Source organism: Dreissena polymorpha, chromosome 15 (assembly GCF_020536995.1).
Source record: "Dreissena polymorpha isolate Duluth1 chromosome 15, UMN_Dpol_1.0, whole genome shotgun sequence".
In the NCBI taxonomy this organism is placed as follows: domain Eukaryota; kingdom Metazoa; phylum Mollusca; class Bivalvia; order Myida; family Dreissenidae; genus Dreissena; species Dreissena polymorpha.
Genome location: NC_068369.1, coordinates 41,478,149 through 41,502,055, shown reverse-complemented (window position 1 = coordinate 41,502,055; position 23,907 = coordinate 41,478,149). Strand labels below are relative to the sequence as shown.

General features: G+C 36.2%; 1 protein-coding gene and 1 long non-coding RNA gene across 10 annotated transcripts in view; both read left to right on the top strand.

Annotated features, from left to right (window-relative positions):
• Positions 1–23,907, top strand: part of LOC127859331 (glutamate decarboxylase 1-like) — a 77,395-nt gene that overhangs the window by 39,528 nt on the left and 13,960 nt on the right. For all 9 annotated transcript variants that reach the window (XR_008039318.1, XR_008039317.1, XR_008039314.1 and 6 more), the window contains exons 13-16: positions 3,919–4,068; positions 15,679–15,728; positions 16,060–16,114; positions 16,784–16,873. Coding sequence is in view for 4 of the 9 variants with exons in the window: in XM_052396670.1 (XP_052252630.1) it covers positions 3,919–4,068; positions 15,679–15,728; positions 16,060–16,114; positions 16,784–16,873 (345 nt within the window). In the remaining 5 variants the exon portion in view is untranslated. The remainder of the gene's footprint in view (positions 1–3,918; positions 4,069–15,678; positions 15,729–16,059; positions 16,115–16,783; positions 16,874–23,907) is intronic.
• LOC127859347 (uncharacterized) lies at positions 4,089–12,743 on the top strand. Its single transcript, XR_008039322.1, has 4 exons — positions 4,089–5,568; positions 5,874–6,008; positions 10,092–10,197; positions 11,615–12,743. It is a non-coding gene; the product is annotated as an uncharacterized LOC127859347 (long non-coding RNA).

Here is a 23,907-nt window from a genome sequence, read left to right as displayed (position 1 = left end):
GCTCACCTGAGCACAACATGCTCATGGTGAGCTTTTGTGATCGCTTTTTGTCTGTCGTGCGTCGTCCGTCGTCAACATTTTGCCCTGTAAACACTCTAGAGGCCACATTGATTGTTTGATCTTCATGAAATTTGGTCAGAACATTTGTCCCATTGATACCTCGACTGAGTTCAAAACTGGGTCATGCTGGATCAAAAACTAGGTCACTAGGTAAAAAAAAAGAAATACCTTGTGAACACAGTAGAAGTCACATTTGATGCCCAATCTTCATGTAACTTTGTCAAAATGTTTGTCTAAATGATATGTTGGTTGAGTTCAAAAATGGTTCAGGTCCGTTGAAAAACATGGCCACCAGGGGGCGGGGCAGTATTCCTTATATGGCTATAGAGAAACCTTGTGAAAACTCTAGAAGTCACAATTTTTGCCCAATCATCATGAAACTTAGTCAAAACATTGGTTTCATTGATATCTCGGACGAGTTCGAAAATGGTCCAGATCGGTGAAAAAACATGGCCGCCAGTGGGCGGGGCAATTTTCCTTATATGGCTATTGTAAAACCTTGTTAACACTCTAGAGGCCACATTTATTGTCCAATCTTGATGAAATTTGGTGGGAAGATTGTTCTCAATTATATCTTGGATGAGTTCAAAAATGGTTATGTTTGCTTGAAAAACATGACTGCCAAGGGGCGGGGCATTTTTCCTTATATGGCTATAGTAAAACCTTGTGAACACTCTAGAGGCCACATTTATTTTCCAATCTTCATGAAATTTGGTCAGAAGATTGGTCTCAATGATATGTTAAGTGAGTTCGAAAATGGTTACGTTTGCTTGAAAAACATGGCTGCCAGGGGGGGGGGGGCATTTTTCCTTATATGGCTATAGTAAAATCTTGTTAACACTCTAGAGGCCACATTTATTTTCCGATCTTCATGAAACTTTGTCAGAAGATTCACCCCAATAAAATCTTGGACAAGTTCAAAAATGATGCTGGTTGGTTGAAAAACATGACTGCCAGGGGGCGGGGCATTTTTCCTTATATGGCTATAGTAAAACCTTGTTAACACTCTTGAGGCCACATTTATTTTCCGATCTTCATGAAACTTGATTAGAAGATTTGTCCTAATGATATCTTGGATGAAATCGAAAATGGTTTCGGTTGCTTAAAAAACATGGCCACCAGGGGGCGGGGCATTTTTCCTTATATGGCTATATATCATGCGTTAGTAAAACCTTGTTAACATTCTAGAGGCCACATTTATTGTCCGATCATCATGAAACTTGGTCAGATGATTTGTCCCAATGATATCTTTGATGAGTTCGAAAATGGTTCCGGTTGGTGGAAAAACATGGCCGCCAAGGGGGCGTGGCATTTTTCCTTATATAGCTATAGTTAAACCTTGTTAACACTCTAGAAGCCATATTTATTGTACGATCATCATGAAACTTTGTCAGAAGATTTGTCCCAATAATATTTTGAACAAGTTCGAAAGTGGTTCCAGTTGCTTGAAAAACATGGCCACCAGTGGGCGGGTCATTTTTCCTTATATGGACTTATGAATTTTCATGAAACTTTGTCAGTATATTTGTTTAAATGATATCTTGGATGTGTATGAAAATGGTTCTGGTCTGTTGAAAAACGTGGCTGCCAGGGTGTTCACTAGTCATGAAAGTTGGTAAGAACATATTGTTCTAAAGACATCTTGGGCTGCACATAACAGGTCAGTTCCTTTGAATCTCAGGTGAGCGACTTTGGGCCTTTCAGGCCCTCTTGTTCAATACTCCGCCCTTCTTAGTACAAAGTTCACTATTTAGTGACGTCATTGAATTGTACAAACATATGACGTCGTTTTCATTCATACATATTTTGCAAATGACGTCACTTTCATTGAAAACAACAATTGTAGAAACTTAATGACGTCATGTTTATTGATGCTTCTGAAAAGCTGACCTGCTATAAATGTTTTCTGAATTACATTTCCTAACAAATAACATTCTTTGTAGGCGTGGTTATGCCACTTATCACCAAATATACAATTTGTTGTTTCATTACATTTATATACATGCTACATTTATTACATTTTTTTTAGAGCGGGTTTTAGCACGTGTATTTTACTGCAATATTTTCTTTATTTATTCGGAACTATTTTCGAAACATTAAACTCCGCCCATAAGTTATTGCATAATAACCCACACTTGATTTCCTTCTTTGTCTTTAGAAAACAAGTCGCGTGCCGTGTTAGAATATCTCTGTATGTTTCTCTGCAACTCTTTTTATGTCCCTGGTATATAATCATATAATGATATATTGAAATTTTATTTCAAAGCGGCGCAATAGGGGGCATTGTGTTCCTGACAAACACATCTCTTGTTCAGTGTATAAAGTTAAATAACCCACTCCAAACCACTTTGTTCAAGTAAACAAGAAACATTTTTTAATATGTATTGTTAAATCTACATGTAACTTAATTTCTTTTAATGATACATGTATCACCGTTTGCATGGAAAATGGTTAAGGCTCGTTGAAAAATATAGCTGCCAGAGGACTGGAAAGTTTTTATAATGTGAATATAGTAAAACCTAGTTAACACTGTAAAAGTAATAAAAAAAGGTCCAATCTTTATGAAACTTGGTAAAACATTTATTTTAAATATGTCTGTCTTGGCTAAGTATTAAAGTGGTTAAGGTCTTGTCTGGTTAAAACATGGCCGCCAGGTGAGTGGGTGGAGCAGTTTTCCTTATATGCCTCTAAAGAAACCTTGTTAACTCTTGAAATCGCATCTATTGTCCAGTCTTCATGAAACTTGCTAACAAGATTTGTTCTTATGGTATATAGGCTTAGTTTGAAAATGGTACAGGTTTCGTTGAAAAACATGGCCACCAGGGGTGGAGCGGTTTGCCATATATGGCTATTGTAAATGCTTTTTAAGACTCTTAACTTATTGTTGATGAGGATGATATTTCTCAAAAATGATGATGATGACGATGGCGATGAGTTTACATATCTCAATGATATATCTTATTTGACCTTCATTCACATGATCATTTATTATCAAGCTTAGTCATGAATACTCAACTGTGCTTGCATTGTTCCGTTATAATTGAATTTATTGATGCCTCATCAAATGGCCATGTAATCATGTGTAACAGACTTGCAGCTAGAACTCCCTAGACATGTGCTGCAACTTTGCACTTGCATCAAAGACCTTTAATGTCATACTGTCACCATTGATATGTGTAGATAAAAGCTTGAAAATGTTCGAGACATGCAATTTATTGATGAGGTCTCATGCAGTCATTCAGTTGTTTTGGTGTGATTATCAAACATTTGTGTTTTTAACTAGTTTTATTGTTGTTTTAATGGGAAATGCCATTTCAAGGTGAGTCTGAAAACTGTTCTGGTTCTTAAAAAACAAGACACCAAGGTTGTGGCAGTTTTCTTTATATGGCTACCTGGACACATTGTGAACACTAAGTCACATTTTAGTTCAATCTTCATGAAACTTGCTAAAAACATGTTCTTATGATATCTTTATTCAATTACAATGGTTCAGGTTATAATATCTTGGTGGAGTTTGAAAATGGTTCCAGTTCGTGAAAAATCCTTTTCGCCAGACTGGGGGGTCTATTTTCTCATATGGCTTTAGTCAGACCTTGTTGACACTCTAGAGGTCCCTTTTTTACTCCAATCAACACCTGGTCAGAACAGTGCCAGTAAATATTTGCCATTATTTGCCAAGAAATAAATTTGTTATGTTTCATAAACCACTTTTATTTTGAAGAATTTTGAATCTCAGAACCATTGAGTTCCTTCGGGTCTCAAGTGAGTGCTGTAGGTCCATGGCCCTTTTGTTCTTCAACAGTTCAATTTTAAACATTGTTTTGCAAATTTACTCATCTATTGTTACGTTGTAATCAGGGAGTACTAGAGTCTGTGAACGGACTGCGAGCAGATTATTTGTACCAGTCGGACAAGATGTACGACACCTCGTATGACACCGGAGACAAAGCGATCCAGTGTGGTCGCCATAACGACATCTTCAAGTTGTGGCTCATGTGGAGGTCAAAGGTGAGCTATTTACATTCATGTGAAATTATTTACCTACTTGATAGTTTCAAGATATATACATTTATACTTTAAATTGTAAAAGTACATTAAACAAATAGTTTGCATTTTTCTTTGTTTCTAAAATGCTTCATTAAACAAGTCAGATATATCAAAATGAACCGACTTAATACATGCGCATGTGTTTAACATAAAGTAATATTTCAATGCCCACTGTAGGGTGCTATATAGCAGTCGCACTGTCCGTCAGGCATTCAATTTTCTGGAACCTTTTTTACACAACGCTTTCAGATATTGAGCTGATGTTTGGTGTGTGAGTCTTCTTACATGACTTACAGATGAAGTGTTAATTTTGTTACGGTCCATTGATTTTGGGCAAAGTTATGGGCAGATATTTAGCTGATTTTTGGTATGTGAGTCAACCTACATTACTTACAAACAAAGTGTTAGTTTCGTTTAGGCCCATTGATGTTCAGCAAAGTTATGGGTCTTGGACTTAATAAATTTCCCTAAAATACATGTAGCTGCTATGCTTCTTCAAAGCTCAGTAGGGAGCATTGTGTTTGATCAACTTAGGTCTTGCTGGTCATGAAACAGCTCTATTATTGGTCCAAAAGTGTGATTATCGAAATGTGCCCCGCCAGGGAGTGGGCGGTTATATTAGCAAAAGTCCCGGGGAACATTCACACTCCGCTTGTGATGCCATACAACAGAAAAAAACTGCAAACAGTTTATATGAAAACCGTTAATTAATTTCAATTTCCAAATTGGCCTTTCTAAGGGTTTCTTTTTTTCTATAAAGTTAAAACTTAAAAATCTTCTTCTGTGAAACAACAATTAAGGCTTAGAGGTTGATTTGTCATGTAACATTTTCTAAGTGGCCCTCAGTTAAGTTTGTTTAAAGTATGAAATTATTTGAAAGTTATATAGACTTATTGTTAATAACTTCACATTCTTCTTCTCTGAAAACCCAAGGGTCAAGGTCTAAAGATTTGGTGGGTAATATTATATAGTTGTATCCTTCTAAGTTTGTTCAAATCATATCCCTGGGGTCCCATGATTTATTTAGACTTTACTTACATTGTCTCAGACGATATCAAATCTGTAACTCACAGATTAAACAACTTTTATTGAAACAACAATTTTAGCACAACCATCACAGAATGAACACATAACTGTTCAGTTTGTATGTGTCTCATGTGAGCGAACTAGGACCTCATGAATCATTGACATAAAAAATAAAAAAAGCTTTAAAGTATTTTCATTAGAAAGAAATGCTGCTCGATTTCAACCACGTATGGCGAATTTCAACATTGACACCCGGGATGCGCATTTTGGCAACAGTTCTGCAATGAAGGGTCTAGATTTCAGCGATTGCCCAAGCGATCTTAGAATTGCAGGAATGTCAAAAGTGAATTGTGTGATAGCTGATCTTGGTGACGGTGTTTGAAAGATGAAAATATACGGAAAACAGACGATTTTACACCTATTTCCATACACAACGTAATTATTTTAACATACACTTTAACATTCACAATAATTATTTTAACATACACTTTAACATTTAATGATATTTTTTATTGTGAATTATCACTTAATGTTATAATTTAGTTTAATATGTTTTCTGCATTTTCAGTATACCATGCTTAATTCAATATTTCTGTATAACTTTTCATGTCCAATGCTATGTTTATTGTTTTGATTTGTTATTATATTCATTGTTTGGATTTTGCTAAATTTGATCATTTTTGGAGTAAGTAATTTTAAACATGTACAAGTAATGTTTCAAATTATGATCTTTTTCAAAGGTTAGCCATCATTGACAGACCCCCTGCCCATCAGGCCCATCCTAACTAGTGTCTGAAAATGTACCACTACCAGTTGATGAAGTGTAAGAAGATGTCAGATAGCAACTGCCTTGAACTGGAAATAACACACAAACAGTACGTTATTTTTTATTTGAAAATATTAACATAATATTGGGGAAAAACATTGACACGTGTGTTTTTAGCTCATCTGTCACGAAGTGACATGGTGAGCTTATGTGACCGTGTGATGTCCGGCGTCCGTTGTACGTGCGTGGGTGTGTGCGTGTGTCCGTCAACAATTTGTTTGTGTAGACAGTAGAGGTCACAGTTTTCATCCAATCTTTATGAAATTTGGTCAGAATGTTTATCCTGATGAAATCTGGGTTGGGATTGTATTTGGGTCATCTGGGGTCAAAAACTAGGTCATTAGGTCAAATAATAGAAAAACCTTGTGTAGACAATAGAGGTCACAGTTTTCATCCAATCTTTATGAAATTCGGTCAGAATGCTTATCTTGATGAAATCTGGGTTGAGATTGTATTTGGGTCATCCGGGGTCAAAAACTAGGTCACTAGGTCAAATAAGAGAAAAACCTTGTAAAAACCTTGTGTAGACAATAGAGGTCACAGTTTTCATCCAATCTTAATGAAATTTGGTCAGAATGTTTATCTAGATGAAATCTGGCTTGGGATTGTATTTGGGTCATCTGGGGTCAAAAACTAGGTCATTAGGTCAAATAATAGAAAAACCTTGTGTAGACAATAGAGGTCATAGTTTTCATCTGATCTTAATGAAATATGGTCAGAATGTTTATCCTGATAATAACTGATTTTAAATCATTACAGGGCTCCCGCTGCCGTTCGCTAGATTCCCCAATGGCAAAAATTTAGCAAATTCGGCGAATAAAATAAATGTTCGGCGAACGATTTTTTTCCTGACAAATGCCGTCCCAGATAATAACCTCTTTCAGCTGTAGACTGTGCTTCAATTCACTGCCGTGTTATTGACCCGAAAAAATGATACGCAGTCGGCATTAACACCTGTCAGAACCGGTTATCAAGACAAAGGAAAATGACTGGTGTGAAAACAAAACAATGGTGTAATCATACATCATATCGGCTTAAATAAACAATAACTGATTAAAGACTAAAGATTGCTGCCAATTTCAATAAATTTGAGTAAAAGCCGTTAGCGAATTATCAACTTAGTCACACAATGAACGTAAGTAAAGAAGTTGATAATTGATTTTAATTTCGAGAAGTTCTAAATGTTTGTAATCATTAAAGGGTGAATGTGTTACAATTGTGAATGACGATAGATGAACGGGTATAAAACCCTTGACATTTTCGGCTAAAGTGTCAGAAATTGCGACTGCCATTATGGCAACCATAGGCAATAAAGCGTCCTTTGGACTCTGACGAATCTAATGTTAGGTCTGAAAAAAATCATATCTGATAAAAGATCATTCAAAGATGTTTGGCTTTCGGAATTCAAGTGGTTAGACTATAATGCAAAATCAAAAACGATGTATTGCAAAATATGCATAAAGATTCAAAAATCACATTCATTCACTTTGGGTGTAGTATGTTGAAAAAAGACAACATTTCAAAACAAGAAAAATCAAAAGGTAATAAAAAAGAATGACAATCAATATTAAAATGAATATACATGAACAATTTTTATATTATTAACCAGGTTTTCCGAAGGAAAAAACTGGTTATTAGATTGGCGAATGCGGGCGGGCTGGCTGGCTGGCTGGCTGGCGGGCTGGCTGGCTGGCTGGCGGGCTGGCGGAATAAGCTTGTCCGGGCCATTACTATGTCGTTCATTGTCAGATTTTAAAATCATTTGGCACATTTGTTCACCATCATTGGACGGTGTGTCGCGCGAAATAATTACGTCGATATCTCCAAGGTCAAGGTCACACTTTGAGTTCAAAGGTCAAAAATGGCCATAAATGAGCTTGTCCGAGCCATAACTATGTCGTTCATCGTCAGATTTTAAAATCATTTGGCACATTTGTTCACCATCATTGGACGGTGTGTCGCGCGAAATAATTACGTCGATATCTCCAAGGTCAAGGTCACACTTTGAGTTCAAAGGTCAAAAATGGCCATAAATGAGCTTGTCCTGGCCATAACTATGTCATTCATTGTGAGATTTTAAAATCATTTGGCACATTTGTTCACCATCATGGGACGGTGTGTCCCACGAAAGAATCACGTCAATATCTCCAATGTCAAGGTCGCCACGACTAAAGGTAGATTTAAAAAAAAAAAACTTACAAAGGGGGTTAATTTTTTTTGGTCATTTCAAAAGTTCAGTTTGAGTTTTCTCCCTTTATCAGATTTTTTTTTCACAATGAAAACCTGGTTTTGTGACAATTTTGTCCCTTGTTAATAATATATTAAAAATAACAATAATATTTTGTTATGTTCATAATAAATATATATTGACACTTTTCAAAATGAGCTTTTTGTTTTGAAATTTAGCATATTTAATTTTGTTTATTTCAGATCACAAAGAGGCCTCACAAGCTTGAAGTCTGAAAACATCCATGACAAATGCGCAGGCTGCAGCAAGATCCAAAAGTGAAGCGGCTTTGGTGTCGGCTATGACTAATGTGTACTTTGCTGCACAACATACTCTCGCATCATCGCTGGTTCCTGACCTGAACAGATTGTGTGTCTTGCAGGTAAAAAAATAAATAAAACATCTTTAAATCAAATTTGATTTGTTTTAAATTGATTGATAAAATTTGATTTTGTTTAAGTTTGCTACAAATATTGAGCAAAATATACTTGAAATCATAGATTATATTTTCAGGATGCAAATTTGTATTAATATATTTTCAGGGTGCAACCCAGCTCAATGACCTTCGAGTTGACAGCCACACGTCATATGAACACAGCTCCAGTGTGTCAGAATTTCAAAACTGTATGGCAGACGTTTTGAGGAGTGATCTCCAGAAGATACAGACATCATGCAAGTACAGTATCATGATTGATGAGAGTACAGACATTTCAGTGAAGCAAAATTTAGTGACCTATGTTAGACTTTAAGAGCAAATGCATAGAGCATATATGAGAATGTAGTTAATTTGCTTGGTAGAAAGGGAATTGACATTCAACATCTCTCAGAAATTATATTAAAATTGAAAACTTGGAGAACTTGTTGATTTTGTCCATAGACAGCCCACCAATGGAAAAGTTTGATTTCAAACGTGCTTTCAAGACTTGGGCTGGATTGAAGTTGAGGCGGATTATGGCCTTCTGCTAAAATGTATGTTCAGGATATCATGTGCTCATGTAATGTAAATTTATCATGTGCTTATTTTATGAACATGTGCTTGAGTTATGATGTGTGTATATCTATAAATGTTTTGTTGTACTGTTGCTGTTTTTTGTTATGCCCACATGATGTGGATTATGGCCTTCTGCTAAAATGTATGTTCAGGATATCATGTGCTCATGTAATGTAAATTTATCATATGCTTATTTTATGAACATGTGCTTGAGTTATGATGTATGTACTTCTATAAATGGTTTGTTGTAAACTGTTTATTTTTGTTATGCACACATGATGATTATAGTAATAAACATATTAAAGCTTTGTTTTGTAGTTTCTTCTTTTACACCCCTTAGCCTAGACTTACAACAGGTGGTTCCTAATGCTTTGCTAAAACTTTGGCTACAGTTACTAAAATTTGGCTACAAAAAATAACATTTGGCTAAAATGTTGGCTATAGAGATTTTTTGGCCAGTGGGAGCCCTGATCGTATATGGGTCATTTGGGGTCAAAAATTAGGTCACCGGGCCAATGCTAGTAAAAACTTGTGTAGATGAAAGAGGTCCCAGTTTTCATCATGTCTTAATGAAATTTTGTCAGAATGTATTAATTAATGAAATCTGGCTTGGGATTGTATATGGGCTGATAGAATTTAAGTTGATGTGGCAAGGTTAGTCAGGTGAGCGATTCAGGGCCATCATGGCCCTCTTTTCATTAAATTTTTTATTTTTTTTCTCTTTAATTTCTGCATTAAAAGTATTTCTTGCTTAATTCTACATTTCTGAGTGACTATTGATGTTGAATGCTAAGATTATTTTAAATATTTGTAATTATTTTCATTCATTAATTGTTTTTTTTTCTTTAATTGAATACTTTTTGGACTAAGCAAAATGATTTATTAGTGAATTTGCAAATAATTTTCATTTTCAGTTGTCAGGGCCTGACAGTGGTGCAGATATATTAAGCTTTTATTTATACCCTGATAAATACAGTTCCTGTACGAGATGTTTGATCAAAGACGAAATGGCAGAATTAGGTACAACTTTCTTTATGTCTGTTTTCATTATGCCCCCCTTCGAAGAAGAGGGGGTATATTGCTTTGCTCATGTCGGTCTGTCTGTCGGTCGGTCGGTCCGTCCACCAGGTGGTTGTCAGACGATAACTCAAGAACGCTTGGGCCTCGGATCATGAAACTTCATAGGTACATTGATCATGACTCGCAGATGACCCCTATTGATTTTGAGGTCACTAGGTCAAAGGTCAAGGTCATGGTGACCCGAAATAGTAAAATGGTTTCCGGATGATAACTCAAGAACGTTTAGGCCTAGGATCATAAAACTTGATAGGTAGATTGATCATGACTCGCAGATGACCCCTATTGATTTTCAGGTCACTAGGTCAAAGGTCAAGGTCACAGTGACCTGAAATAGTAAAATGGTTTCCAGATGATAACTGAAGAACGCTTAGGCCTAGGATCATGAAACTTGATAGGTAGATTGATCAGAACTTGCAGATGACCCCTATTGATTTTGAGGTCACTAGGTCAAAGGTCAAGGTCACAGTGACCCGAAATAGTAAAATGGTTTCCGGATGATAACTCAAGAACGCTTAGGCCTAGGATCATGAAACTTGATAGGTAGATTGATCATGACTCGCAGATGACCCCTATTGATTTTGAGGTCACTAGGTCAAAGGTCAAGATCATGATGACCCAAAATAATAAAATGGTTTCCGGATGATAACTGAAGAACACTTATTCCTAGGATTATGAAACTTGATAGGTAGAATGATCATGACCTGCATATGACCCCTATCGATTTTCAGGTCACTAGGTCAAAGGTCAAGGTCACGGTGACCCGAAATAGTAAAATGGTGTCTGGATGATAACTCAAGAATGCTTATGGCTAGGATCATGAAACTTCATAGGTACATTGATCATGACTGGCAGATGACCCCTATTGATTTTCAGGTCACTAGGTCAAAGGTCAAGGTCACAGTGACAAAAAACATATTCACACAATGGCTCTCTCTACAACGGAGAGCCCATATGGGGGGCATGCATGTTTTACAAACAGCCCTTGTTACGAATTGTTTCTAGCGCTTTTAAAATTCAACATTTTTTATTTTTGGAAATATATTCATACACAAATTAATTATTTTGTTAACACAGTGATCGAAATTAGCACAAGCCTGCAAGCCCAGCAATGGTAAATAAAGTAAACGTGATTTTCTGTTTCAAATACTTGGGCTTGTCAATACTCGGGCTTGTATGTCTCCTTGATCTCAAGTGTTAATTCTGCTAATTGTATTATAATAAGTAGTAGTATAAATAATTATACTAATTATGGAGTGAATTGTCAAACTGCTGATATCAATGACTATTAGCATTTGCAACTGTTGAATATGGTGTTGAGTTTCAAAATGCTTTGGGGAACCTTCGTTTTGTATTTCAGGCAAATATCTGTGCTTCTGCAACAACTGTGCAGGGTTTAGACATGTATAAACATACTTCGCAAGCGTCTCACTCACAACTGCAGAAGAACCTGGCAATGAAATTCATAGACTTGCTTACATATAAAGTTCATCAATTACGTTGTATATGTTATTGTAAAACATGCAAATAACACAGCAAAGCAGTTAGAGGCAAATCAAACAATTTTTTTACCAAAACAACCAATTAAAGGAACTGATTTCCCCACCCCTCAAACAAGCAATGACACAGAAACTAGTCTGTCAGCTAAATTTCAGTCCGTCCCAATTAATCAATGAACCCTTTCTCCCACAGAAGCAAAGTGAAAATGGCTTTTGCAAACAGCATGAAACCAGAACAGCCTGTGAGTTACTCGCAGTCTGTTCAGGTTTTATGCCGTTTGCTGCTCATCAGTGTATATGGGTTGGAAATGAAGCCTTTATAAGTTTAATCTAGGAAGAAAGGTCTTTAATCAAATTTAACTCTCTAAGGTACTACAAATTCGTCAAAATACATTTTCTTAGTGATAAAAGGTTAATAAAGTACAGAAAAAGCCATACAGTAGACTTTTGAATACCTCCACAGATTTGTGTATGAAAGGGACTAAGCTCGAAATAAATTAATTGTTGAAAGTCTGTTGTAAATGGCTGACACACAATAATTGTTTTTTGTCAAACAATTAAATAAAGGATGTGAAAATGCAAAATGAATTTATTTGCAGAAGGATTTACATAAAAGATGTTTGGTTATATGTCAATGTTAATAATGTTTTCATGATTATAAGGGCTTTACCAACCAATATTTCTTGATTTAATTTTATACATTTAGCATAATTAAACACTGTACCTAAATAGTTTAAGTTATCAACAACTTCAATATAATTACTTCTCTTTTTTTACAGTGTTAACATTTAGCCCCCAATAATTGCTGTATACATGTAATTGTGATTGAATGCCAGCAGGTGACTGCTAGAATAGCATTATAATACAATATCATTAGCAAATAATTGTGTAATCAACTCAATATCATCTATTTTCAAACCAGAGTTGATGTTTTCTTGTTTGTAAAGTTTAAGGTCTGCAAAAAATAAAGAGAACAAAATCGGCAACATAACTGTCTCAGTCCAACAGAATCACATAAATAATCGGAATAAAAGCATAATGATTTAACACATGATTTAAAATAGGCATTAATACCCTTCACTTTTTAAGCAATTACCAGACTTGAACATTTTAATCCATAATGCATTGGGGTATTTACTTAAAAAACATTTGAACATTTTACATATAATGCATTAAAATGCTTATTTTCATTATTTATTATTTTCATACAAAAAAAAATCAATTTATTAATAGCTTTGACAGTTAAAAAACTTCTCCGAACTGCACATCCGAAATTGAAGTGTTTTCATTACAGTAAAATTCAGCGCATTAAAAGCAACCTAATAAAGTAATCCTTTTAGAGTCATTGACATCATATACATTACGTTTTTGAATGCAAATTATCACGCCTTCTGTTCATTTATCAGTAAAAAAGCAAGATACAAAAAACTGCTAATCACAAATTTTCATATAAGATATCACTGCATTAAAAAAGAAAATCTCTTTCAAAATAAAATTGCTATCCTTTGATATATTGTGTTTTAAATATTTATTGTATCACGTACTTTTTTAACAGACATAGGTACGTCAAGTTCTGCAATTGTACATATTGTTAAATACATGCATACCATGTTTGCTGTGAAGTGTTTGATATTTTTATGCCCCAAGATCAAATGATCGGGGGGTATATTGTTTTTGGCCTGTCTGTCATTGTATATGTGTGTCTATCATTGTATGTGTGTGTCTGTCATTGTATGTGTGTGTCTTAATACTTTAACCTTGGTCATAACTTTTGAAATATTGAAGCTAGCAACTTGATATTTCGGATGCATGTGTATCTCATGGAGCTGCACATTTTGAGTGGTTAAAAGTCAAGGTCATCCTTCAAGGTCAAAGGTCAAATATATGGCTTCAAAGCGCAGTATAGGGGGTATTGTGTTTCACAAACACAGATCTTGTTTAAGAATAATGCTATGGTGTTGCATAGATTTGTATGTGTTTAAAGGTTGTTGTTTAAGCTGGGTCATATGTTAGACTTCTTGACTTAATAGCATGTTTACATGAAGTCTTTAAAGTTTTCTTGTTAAGTGTGATATTTACAACATGTAATACTATTTAAATTATTCATATATTAAAGTTGCATTTCCTCAGTTAACTGCTAAGATTATTCGTGTCCTATAATTGTCTTGAATGTGTTTGAACATAATTATTTTGGCTTACAAGCAAAATTGTGTATTTTATTGAATTTGTTTCTATGACAACTCCCCTTATAAAGAAGGAAATTAAAATAGTAGATTTATCTGTTAGTTCTCTTGATGTTAAATGTTATAAATTCTTTTCTGTTTAACTTTTTCTTTTTTTTTCTATTTGTGTTTTTTATTTTTCCTAAATGTGACTTATTAATGTCCCAAAGTTTTATTTAATCCTTTGTCAAAAAGTTGTAATTCTGTTACTCTTGTATCTTCAATGCAATTGAGTAATTAAATAGTAATTAAATTGAATGCGTTTTAATTCCCTTTTATTACTGTTTAATTTGAGTTACAATGCTATGACATTAAATTTTATTTACACTTAAATGTATTATGAATATTGCTGGGCCAAGTGTGAGGTTGAGCGCTCTATAACCAGGTTTAAACCCCCAATGCTTTGCATTGACCGTTCCAAGGCGGTGACCCCAGCTTTATTCATATTTTGTGTTTATGTTGGTTTGTATTGTGCTGTATTGTGCTGTTTTGTACTGTTTGGGCAATCGGTCACTTGCCTTAAATAAAGGACCAACTAATTGTTTTTAATGAAAATTCAATACTGCTCCAGCAGCTGGAGTTTCACTTCTTTATATTATTAATGTCCCAAAACCGCATAGGTCAATTTACTTATGTTGTTCATTTCCATGGAAACTTATTATATTTTAATTTATAGAATGCTACTGACAATATTAAACTAAGCGTTGAAAATGCTTAAAAAACTGTTAAATACATGTTTCAGACTTGTTTATTTTCTTCTCATAACAAAACCATACAGTGTTGGTTGCAACATGTTGTCAGTGCCTTTTACTACACACTTAAAAATATACAAATATTGCGGAATTCAACTGTTTTGAAAGACAAAGAGATTTGAATATGCAGTATACAATATTTTTAAAACTACAACTCATAACATGATAAAATGTGCTTTATTTACCAATCATTTTAATGTCCTTAAATTTTCATAAAAATAATTAAATTATATTGAAAAACAAAATGACCCAAACACTACTGATACTTGTACAAACATGCGCGTGAAATTGAGAACTCCAAAGTAGTTCGGCTGAATGAGCCAACAAACACAAAACACTGTCAATGCTTATGTTTTGTAGTGGTTTGCTAGACAATAAATCCGTGGACATGCTTAATGCTCAATCCTTGTCTTCAGTTAAGTACCAGTTTACACGCACATTCATTGACTCAGAAGGAAGGCTGATCATCTCGTGGAGAGTTCTTAGTTCTGTTCATTAAAACAAAAGATGAAATTGTATTTATGCGCTTTAAAGAGGACAGTTTTTTTGCACATTGATTATTTCAATATCAGTCCTTGCTTATGTGCATCAATCCGAATTATCAATAAAAATAAATGTGGGATTACACAAAAGCAAATCATACAATTCAGAATATATACATTTTATTGAAAAACATGTGTATTAACTGGGTCAATAAATTTCCATGGCTGGGCTAAATACATGTAATAGCTCCAGCAAGTCGAAGGTTGACTTCATGCTACAGCCTTTGGACCATTATCGTGTTGCATGGTCTATTACCAAGCCCTACCCCGTCTGTCTGTTATTAGATTTGAGCGGGACATTTATTGAAAAGTTTTTTGTTAAATTTTGAAAAAAACAAATGTATTGATAAGAAAAACTAGCAAAAATAGGTTATGTATTGATGATTATTAGTTTTATTTTTTATTCAAGGGAGACGGTGGTTTCAGAGATCAGATTGAAAGCAACTTTGAAAAGGCCAGGTATTTATGGATTTGTGTATAACTTTACACATTTTTTATTGTAGAGCACTTTGACAGTTATATAAGTATATATTACAAGAATTTAACATTTAACAGTTTGTCAATGGGGAAAGATGTTGTTCCCAATGGGTGCATGCAATTTATTATCAGCTTTAAAGATGACATGCACATGACTGAAAAATAATTTTGTCCATATTTACGTTTTCTTCATTATTCAATCATTGCATATTTATTCCGATATAAGCATGCTATAAACAATAAATGTGAGCTATGTAAACACACATGCATACCCTACATGTACTGTTTTATGTTGACTGTTATATGCTTACAGGTACCTACTGGGCAAACTGAGACGTCGCGATGATTTTAAACTGGTCATTGATGAGGTAGGTTGTACATGATGATTTTCTGATCTATTTTTATACAATGCAAAAGGCGGAGGAAAATTGTATTGGTGTTATCCATTTGTCAGTCTGTCATTCCGTCAGGACATCCGTCCGTCTGTCACAAAACTTTGCATGGCTATATCTCAGAATCTAAATGAGATATCAACATAAAACTTCATCGGTGTATAGATATCAAGTGCCATACACATGAACCATAACCCAACACTTTCTTGAATCAGACTTATTGCGCTTTTTTTGTATGATGTAACCTTTCAGGGCCATATTTCAGATATGCTGCAAGATTTCAATATGAAACTGCATGTGTGTATAGATATCAATATGGAGAATTGCCATGCACAAAACATTTACCCTACACTTATATATTAATTTAGAATTATACCATATATCAAGGGATTTGCACCCATCCATCAACAAACTTTATTTGGCTATATAAAACCTCCACTCTATCAGCAGACAGACCTCAATAAAACAAAATCATGGTACATGACTAATGTTGTGTAAGTAAATGTAGAATTTATTTGTTGATTTTGATAGGTAAACGTTTTAAATACGCGACTGATTAAACTCATTAACATTTGTGTCGGGGTACTTAAAATGAAGCTCAGAATTAATTGACGAGCTAATGTATGTATTTTCTTGTCATGTTAGATTGAAGGGCCGACTGTTTGTTTCTGGTATGTCCCAGAGAAAATCAAAGCCATCAAAAGTGACCAGGACAGGTGTAACCAGCTTCACATGGTAAAGTTCTGTTTTTCAAATAACGCATTCTAATAATTGTCTACCCACTTAGGAAACTTTTAAGGATATAAAGTTTCCAGTGCTTTGCATTTTTTTCCCAGTTGTAGTTCAATCAACATGATACCTTTCATTTCAGTATTAATCTGTTTAAAATATTGCATATAATTTATAATCAATTAGAGATTACTATAAGCTGTTTTATATAAGTATTTCTTGCATAATTATTTTGTTTTGTGACATGTTTTAATGTCATAAATACTGACCTGTTATCTTATGCTTATACTTTCCAAGGGGAAATAACTCATCCGGAATTTTAACTGGGAATCCGCCACCTCAATACCGTAATACAGGCCAGGTTAAACATAGTTCAATGCAACCTAGCCAAAAATCGGTAACCAACCCTCAATTTTCTTTCCGGATCAACCAGGTGTATACGTGTCTTTTACGGCTCTGAATTAAAATATTGTTTTTCGATTTATTTCACTTGGTTGATTGGGGTTTTGAATAGATAAATTGTGACATTATCTTTTTATTTCTCATTCGGATTAATTTGTGTGGATTTAATGGATTTTGTTTCATTTGTAAAAGGTAAGCCATGCTTGTTTTTATCGAACAATGGTTTATTTCTACCATGCTGGGTGTTTTCAGGCGCGAACGACCACGTGCAAAACGTGCTCTTCTAATACATTGCTAGAACGTGCAAAGCATGTTCTTCTAATGTGTTACGAGATCGTGCAAAGCGTGTTCTTCTATTGACAGATTGTTTATCATTTGCCATTGTGTGCAATAATGATTTTAACGTTCCGTATGACAATCTAATTGAGCGTCATTTTATTTTTCATCTGTTTTGAATTAAACTTTTGTTTAATTTATGATCTACGGTACTATTATTATAATTTTCATTATGGTCAAATTATGATTTTATGTGCCGTATGATAATCTGGTCTGTGACCAGTTTATGGTTGAATATGCTTTGCTCTTGTTTTTCATATATTCGACTACATGATGGTCGCAGAAACAAGAGTGGATAAATACCCGGTGACTTCGCAGATCATGGATGATAGTTGCAGTATCAGTCACCGGGTATCGGGCACGATTGCGACCGTACTATGCTAAGTCTCTTAGACAGTCGGTCAACATCAGACCATATGGCGACACCCGTCAGCCGGTCTTTGCCCGATGGCATTGGTCAAGGACATCGACCAATGCCGGACCATTTGGCATCCGCCATACGGTCATTATCCGTTGACAACACTGGTCATGATATGACCGGTACGTCACCGGGGACGTTGATCAGGGACCTTTGATCGACGTCTGACCGACCGGTCATGTCACCGGTCCGGTCATTGATCACCGGTCCGGTCCGGTCATTGATCACCGGTCATGTCACCGGTCCGGTCATTGATCACCGGTCCGGTCCGGTCACTGGTCATGTCACCGGTCATGTCACCGGTCCGGTCATTGATCACCGGTCATGTCACCGGTCCGGTCATGTCACCGGTCCGGTCACCAGTCCGGTCATTGATCACCGGTCAACAGTCATCAGTTAGGTCTGCCACCAATAACACCAGTAACCGGTCCAGAAGAAGAACTCGGTCTTCTTCATTGAATTATTAATCTATTCGTCGTCGAATACATCGTCTTCAAGGAGTAGACATCGGACACGCTCTTCTTCGTCGAGCAGTTCTCATCGTCGCGGCTCTCGTAAGCGATCACGTCGTCACTCACGGAGATGGTATTCTAGAAGATCTCTGTCTCATCGCAGCGGATCCACATCTCGACAGCGCAGCTGATCCAGATCTTGACATCGCAGGAAACGAGGACGTCGTCAACCTTCACGTAGACATCAGCGCACTTCATTGAGCACAACAGGATAGTTATCGAACATACCAGTCCTTCATTGAGCAGTTCTCGGCGTTGATACGCTCGTAAGCGATCACGTCAATGCTCACGGAGACAATATTGTAGAAGACAATATTTCCAGCGTAGCCGAACAATATTTCGGCATCGCAGTTATATGGATGTCGCCACTTCTCACGTAGGCGTTAATGAACCTACTGGTCATATCGACGTTCTCCATTTTATTCCTTTATGAATATCATGTCTCCATTCCACGTGTGATGGTTTTTCTTATGGCATCCACACATGTTGCAGTCACCGAGCCGTAGTTGTATACGAACACTAGTTCGTTTGACTTTCAGGCTTCGGGATAAGCTGTTCTTTTCTCCACTACGACTACAAGGACACTTATGCCTATTAATACTGATAATCTACCGTTGTTTTCCGGTTAACATTATCAAATGACTTCGTGGATGGTCATTCTTCTGCACCAGATATTTCCATTCTGACGCAGTTATATTATACCGATCCCAGTCACCGGACATGGGTCACCATTCATCGGTCATATCACCGATCACTGATCACCGGTCAGAATAAGTGATGTCTCATCGCCATCGGATTGGATTTTTGGCACGATCTTCTTTTCCGAGCAGTGCTTGACATTGATATCAGACCATATGGATTCCACCATTTTTTGGTCTTTAACTGGTAACGTCACCGGTCATATTATGACAGGTCCGTTTACCTGGCTACAGTTACCGGTCATTGACCGGTCCGGTTCGGTCACCAGTTACCAATTACCGGTATTCCACTGTGTTTTCATCGTTCAATTTTTAGTATCATGGGTATCGTCTACATAACCTAGTTGTATACCCCTGGCTATGATTGTATTGAATACTATATTTTATGGATTCAACAATCTACATGACTTTTTGTGTTTTTCAATACTGATGTTCTACTGGCGACGGTTACCAAATCATGCTATATCTGTTATTTGTACTTCTATCTCAACCGGCTACATGCAGACTACTGGTCTTGCAGATAGATCGGCTGAAGTGGGCTCGGAGACTAGCATTGAGGTCGAACATTACTATTTGACCTCTATTAATTTATGTTCGAGACCCGAAGGATGAATTGTTTTAACAGCCTTTACCTGTCGGCTACAGACTTGGCAGTCAGTGTCACGGAACAGTTGGGACACATTAATGACGCTAGCAGGATTAGCAAGACGACATTTTGTATCGACTTCTGCTTTTCAATTTCTCCTACGACAGTGCATATTTTCAAGCTACTGGAATCAACAAGAGTTCTGATACATAGGATTGCCTATCAGATTGACCGCATAGCGGCTACAGTCTTGTAGATGGCGTAGGAGCTATTGAACTCAGATCTTAGATCCTAGGATCTGGAGGACCTCATCTTAAAGTTATTCTTCTATTACACTTCTGGCCATAACAGGCCATCTTCCTATAACTGGTCGTATTCCTTTCGGAATTCGTCCCGGTTTGGAGTCTTGAAGTAAATGGAATAATCAAGTCAGAATTTAAGACTTCCATGCATTCTACCGGTAAGCGTGGACCCCCTTAAGGTTACTCCTAGGGTTTCCACCTTTTTCTGCCATCACACCTCCGATTCCGGAGGTACCACTGTCAATCATATTTCCGTACTTCGCAAATCGATGACTTCACGACCTGTATTATCCAGGATTTTAAAGGCGGCTGTTATTGGTTCAAGAATAGGCTATATTCTGTAGATAGGTCATAAACTTATAAGTGTTAAACACTGTCCTATTCTATCAATTTTCAAGTGAGTTTGGAGTGGGAAAGTTCGGCTTGCCGTGGTTTCTTTGCCCACCCATCCTTGACAAATGGTTCCGGTCACCGGTCGGTATTTACCGGTCCGGTCACCGGTCTTTCTGCTGAGACGTCTTTTCTTACGTCCGTTTCAGCTTTATTTTTAAGTTAATTGTATTAATCTCGGGATTATTCAATGACACAGATTTCCATCTTTTTGTCATTATTTACCACTATTCAGTGGTGTTGTCTAGACTAGAAGATTATCTTGGCAAGAATATAGTTTATTCTACCACAACCTTCCTTACATCTTATACAGATGTAAGCAGATAAGGTTATGGACGATCACATAGAACAACGTATCTTGATTTTCTCAATTATGTGGTATCCTAATGAATATCACCTGCACATCTACATCTTGAAAAGCGAAAATTCTTTTTAGCTGTTTTTCATTTACAACACATATTCACGATTCCTTTGTGATGGTTTCAACTATCACACATCAGTCGTGGTTTACTTACAGACACGGAGGTGATCATATTATCACTCATTGTAACTGGAAATCAGGAACTTATTCGTTCTTTGCAAGAACAAAAAAACTTCTCTATCGTCTTACTCATACCAGGTCGTCTCAACGCCCTGTTGGACGTTTTGTCCTGCAGTTATTTCTTTCGAATTATTTTTCCGTTGGGTTCAAATAATGTAATTGCGCATGCGCGGCAGTGAAGTTGCATGGTGTACAAATTGATGCATAGTATATCGAAGAATGTTGTTTATCATCAAACGCTAGTAATTAGCGTTATGCAATCGTATATCGCAGTATATACCGGTATGCTGAACAACGTCAATAATGCAGTTCACAGAAATCGATCCAGCAGGGTGTGCGATTGTTATACATTCGTCCATTGACATAGACTGGAATATCATGTCTTCTTTGTGAGTTTTTGCAATAACTGAGTTTTTGCCATAATTTCATGCAATATACTTAATGAACCATGGGATTATGGCTCTACGACCTTTTAAGTCTCCTGTACTATTATTTTCAGGAAACTTCTTCACAGGTTAAATATCATATCTCAGAGAGACATATTTTTACTGATCCAAACATGTGCCACTACATGTCTGGCCATTATTTACTTTTAGTTATCTCTACAGAATAACGTTTTTCTGTTAGAGTTTCAATCCTTGTTACTTGTGCAAGGATAATTCCATCAGAACTGTATAAAGGTTCTATGGAAATTCATTTTTGACTGGGTATTCGAGAGCGTAGTTATTACCTTAATCACTCTGCTAGATACATAGAGGTTTTTCTCATCTTTTTCTTGATGATAAGAAATTTGTTCTTTTCTTCGTCAAAGGATAGAGATTATGCTTTCGTATACCTTGTTTTGTTTAAGTCATCGCAACTCTGTGCTGTCTTACCTATTTTGGAACTGATCCAAACTATGGAACGTCAACACTATGTTTTTCGTTCCTTTACCTTCTTAAGCGGGTTTGACTTGTGTTACATGTTGGGATGCTTAATGAGCTTCCTATGAACCTTTTTCATCAGGCTTATTAACAGTTCCAATATAATTTTAAGACGGTTTTCCTTCTTATTATGGCTTTTACCATACGGAGAAGTGAAATTCATGCTTTTTCTGTTGAATATGACCAATTCCAGTTAGATCTTTTGTCGTTTTCACTTTGTTGTGTCAGCCAGGATTCCTTGCTTAATATTAAGTCCTCTATATGGCTTCTACCTTAAAGTTTCCAAGTTTTTCTTAAACTGGTAGTCATGAAGATGAGGATAAACTTCTTTGGGCAATCAGGGCTTTGAAGTTCTATCTCAGCAGCGTTAGTCGGAAGTCCATTCGAGGTTCTCAAAAGACACTCTTCATTTCCCCAAAAAAAGGGGGGGGGAGATGTTTCTGCCGCTTCTATTTCTCGGGGTTAGACCTCGACTAAGGAAAGTTACTCTTATCCTATCTAAGGATTCATTCCTTTTTAGGATCTGACCGCATGAATTAAGAGCTCTGTCTGTTTTGTGGGCATATATTAATCACACCCCACTTTTTGACGTGCTCTAAGCTGTTTTCTGGAGGAATCCGACCACCTTTGTCATCTTTTTATCTTCGTTTTCTGAAGTGCCAACAATACAATTTTTATATGTTTGGGCTTGTTGTGGTTTCACTAACGGTAGTGTCTTCTTTACGACATAGACATATTACTCTGTCCGAGAAGTCATAATTAATACCGTTTTAACGAAGATTACATGATAACCCTTGTTTAGGGTTTTGCTATCATAAGCTGATAACCCTGTTTATGGGTTCTACTGTGTTGGAAAAATATATACAAACCTTCCCACCGCAGCTGCAAAATCAGCATAAGATAACAGGTCAGTATTTATGATATTTAAACAAATTTTTTAAATAAAATTCATTTTAATTATTAAATACTTACCTGTTATCGGTATGTCCCACCTCCCACCCCGCTATTCGATTAATATTTTTTGTATATATATTGAAAGAATATTGAGGGTTGGTTACCGATTTTTGGCTAGGTTGCATTGCACTTTGTTTAACCTGGCCTGTATTACGGTATTGAGGTGGCGGATTCCCAGTTAAAATTCCGGATGAGTTATTTCCCCTTGGAAAGTATAAGCATAAGATAACAGGTAAGTATTAAATAATTAAAATGAATTTTATTTTAAAAAAATTGTTTTGTCGTTGGGAACAACGTGTAGTATGTACAATTTGGTAAATGGTATTGTCTTCATTCGATTAAAATCCAACTGTACACTGTGTCATCAACTGACGATATGCTGACCTTAAATTATAGTCTGTCAAAAACCATCGATCATTCAAGAAAACAATTATTAATTACGGATCATTGACAACAGACAAGTTACAACTTTTCACACACCGCTATTCATTCTTGAATAATATTTATGCCCCCCTTCGAAGAAGAGGGGTATATTGTTTTGCACATGTCGGTCGGTCCGTCCGTCCACCAGATGGTTTCCGGATGATAACTCAAGAACGCTTAGGCATAGGATCATGAAACTTCATAGGTACATTGATCATGACTGGCAGATGACCCCTATTGATTTTCAGGTCTCTAGGTCAAAGGTCAAGGTCACAGTGACTCGAAATAGTAAAATGGTTTTCGGATGATAACTCAAGAATGCTTAGGCCTTGGATCATGAAACTTCATAGGTACTTTGATCATGACCGGCAGATGACCCCTATTGATTTTCAGGTCACTAGGTCAAAGGTCAAGGTCACAGTGACTCGAAACAGTAAAATGGTTTCCGGATGATAATTCAAGAATGCTTACGCCTATGATCATGAAACTTCATAGGTACATTGATCATGACTGGCAGATGACCCCTATTGATTTTCAGGTCACTAGGTCAAAGGT